Genomic DNA, 2,670 nt, shown 5'->3' with positions numbered 1-2,670 from the left:
TCTCCTGACCGAGCTCCCCCACCAGCCTCTGCAGAACAGTTTGGGGTACTATGAAAAACAGCAGAAGCATTAAGTCCCCCACCCCTTTCTCCCCAGCATGAGCAACCGGTCAGCACCACAGAAAGGACAGTCCCAGGCAAATGAAACGAGGCGCTGAAGAAGGACGGAGCTCCGAGATGGTCTCTGCGCAGACACCCCAGTGCCACGCTGCTTCCCTGAGCATGAACCCCCTTCCCCCACTGTCAGCCACAAACAGAGCTGTCCCTGCCCCACTGCAGAACACCCGCTGCTGCCCCTCTGCGCTCTGACGTGGCGCTGTCTGGGTCCACCTTGCTGGAGACGGTGGGTACTGGGTGAGGTAGCTGGGACCTGGCCGTGGTTGGACTGCCCCACTCCGAGCTGTGGCAGGACTGTCTGCTCTTCCCGAGACGAGCAGTGCACCTTGCTGCCACGCTGGGAAGGCTTTTCCTGGAGCACCATTTCTAGCCCTAATGGTTTCACAACCCCCGCAGCAGGAGTAATTGTCCCTGCAGTGACACAGGCGCAGTCCACATGGGTGCTGTAGAACAAGCCCTTTTCCCCGGGCTCTGAGAGCTGCTGAAATGCTGCATTTCCTCGCGCCTCCTGACAGGAGCAGTCCTGCTGCTTGACCTCTCCTCTCGCACGTAACCCACGCCAGAGCTGGCAGCGGTGGCCGTAAGCCAGCGGAGCAGGAGCAGGGTTGAATCAGCCCCCCAGAGTGCCAGGGGTATTTCACCTCACGGCTCTTCTGCACAGGGAAGCAAAGCGCAGCCACGGGGTGATGTTGGCTATCAACGTAGTTACAGATACACCACCCGATAAAAACCACTCACTGGGCGCCGCCTCCCTGTTACAAAATCCCTTTATATAAATCCATAGTGGCAGTACACTGCTGTGAGCTCAGGAGACCAGAGGACAGCTCAGGGAAAGCAGGGTGTTCTGTAAAGGACCTTTTTTCCCCCTCTGGAAATCCCAGCAATAAGCAGTAGGTCTACTCTGAGGTATCTCCACCTGCCATCCTGGTGTGATTTCACACCCACGTGGTGTTCCCAGAACACGAGTCCAGCTGGCAGAGCCATCGCTGTGCCTAGAGCCCCGCGAGCTGGTCGGGGTCCTGGTTCCCTTTCAGCGTGGGGCTAGATAACGTTTGCCTGGAGCTGGACCTGCGGAAACAAGCACAGTGACAGACGAGGCCAGCAGCCGGTTCTGTCAGGAGGCGATGTGGGCCAGGCCTGTCACACCTTCCCACAAAGGCCACCACCCCTGCACAGCTACAGCCCCAGGGCTCAGCTCCCTGAGGCTCTGGAGCTCTTGGAGCTGCCCCAAGTCCACCCTCAGTCATTACAGACTGACAGCGCGAGGCTGCTCACAGCCCCACCATGACACGACAGGGCAGCCCTCGGGTTTCTCACAAGAGCCACGGCACTTACTTTACTTCCTCGTACTTCTTGCCTCGATAAAAGTTACTCTTTTTAATCAGATACAGCAGCACCAGGTCACAAAAGAAAGCTCCCTGCCAAGAGAGAACTTGTGGGTTAGCTTTAGAGCAGCGGAGGAAGGGTTCCGATTCCGATCTCGTTAGCAACTCGTTAACGCATAACAGCAGGAGGAGCCGAGTTCTCCTTCGTGCTCCCCGCAGTCGTGGGGGTTCAGCCTCCAAGGCACGTAACAAGTGCGTTAAGCCAGGACACAGACACCCCCGCGCTGAGCAGCCAGGGCAGCAAAACTGCCGCTGGGACAGGCGGAAACCAACCGCCCCATCCTCTCCTGCAGCAGCTGGACGAGGGACCTGCGTCCCCAGACACTACGTTACGAAAATCCGCTCGCTTACCGCTCCCATGAGAGCAAGTCCCGAACCGATGTTGATAATGGTGGGAACGATGTTAAATTTCCCTGCCTGAAAGACAAGGGGTCATGAAGAACTCGGGGACAGGGCATTCCGCAGAACAACCCGCGGGGTGTGCTCGGACAGCGGGGCGGCGCCTGGTGCCTGCAGGTGCCTCTGGACACCAGCAGCAGGCTGGACCATGGGGAGGGGAGTGAGCGGTCCCAGAGGCTAAAGGCCTGCGAGGGTCTCAGACCAGCTGTCCTCGGCTGCCTCACCCCTGCATTAACTGCCGCTTTCTGCAGCACTCACACGCGGAAAACACGGCTCTGGGGCACGTTTACGTCTGCCAGACCTCACAAGAGCCTGGTTTGGGGCAGAAGGGATGCAGCCTCAGCCGCACTCGGGTCAGGGGTAGCTCCCCGGGGACGAAGGGCTAGAGCCCGTTCCTGTTCTCGCCCCAGCGCTCTCCTCCCGCCGAGGAGTGTCCCCCGCCTTTTTCCCCCCCAGGCTCTGCCATGCTCCGGCTGGGGGCCTCACCTTGCCGTTCACCATCACGTCAAAGCGGATTCCGTACGCTTTAATGAGTGTCCGGTAGTCAACCCCCTCAGCATTCTGGTAATACCTGGCAAACCTGGAATACAGTAATGCTGAATTAACTCCACCATCTGCCCCCGCCCCAGAGCCCTGCTGCAGCCACCCCTCTCTTCAGACGGATCTATTCTCCTCTCAAACCCAGCTCTGGCTCGCCATGAGCTCCACTCCCTCCCTCCCTCCCCTCCTCGGCTTGGCTGGGGGGGGGCCCGCCCCCCCTGCACCCCCCC

General features: G+C 59.6%; 1 protein-coding gene across 1 annotated transcript in view; it reads right to left on the bottom strand.

Annotated features, from left to right (window-relative positions):
• Window positions 1-1,108: 1,108 nt before the first annotated feature.
• The window catches only part of LOC104498354 (P2X purinoceptor 5-like), a gene marked incomplete at its 5' end in the record, with an annotated part of 4,172 nt that continues 2,610 nt past the window's right edge, over window positions 1,109-2,670 (bottom strand). Inside the window, 4 exons of the mRNA XM_010141712.1 lie at window positions 1,109-1,184; window positions 1,452-1,534; window positions 1,853-1,918; window positions 2,387-2,480. Of these exons, the coding sequence (XP_010140014.1) occupies window positions 1,109-1,184; window positions 1,452-1,534; window positions 1,853-1,918; window positions 2,387-2,480 (319 nt within the window). The remainder of the gene's footprint in view (window positions 1,185-1,451; window positions 1,535-1,852; window positions 1,919-2,386; window positions 2,481-2,670) is intronic.

This window comes from Buceros rhinoceros, unplaced genomic scaffold (genome assembly GCF_000710305.1).
Source record: "Buceros rhinoceros silvestris isolate BGI_N320 unplaced genomic scaffold, ASM71030v1 scaffold40398, whole genome shotgun sequence".
In the NCBI taxonomy this organism is placed as follows: domain Eukaryota; kingdom Metazoa; phylum Chordata; class Aves; order Bucerotiformes; family Bucerotidae; genus Buceros; species Buceros rhinoceros.
This window is presented reverse-complemented; position numbering and strand designations above follow the sequence as displayed.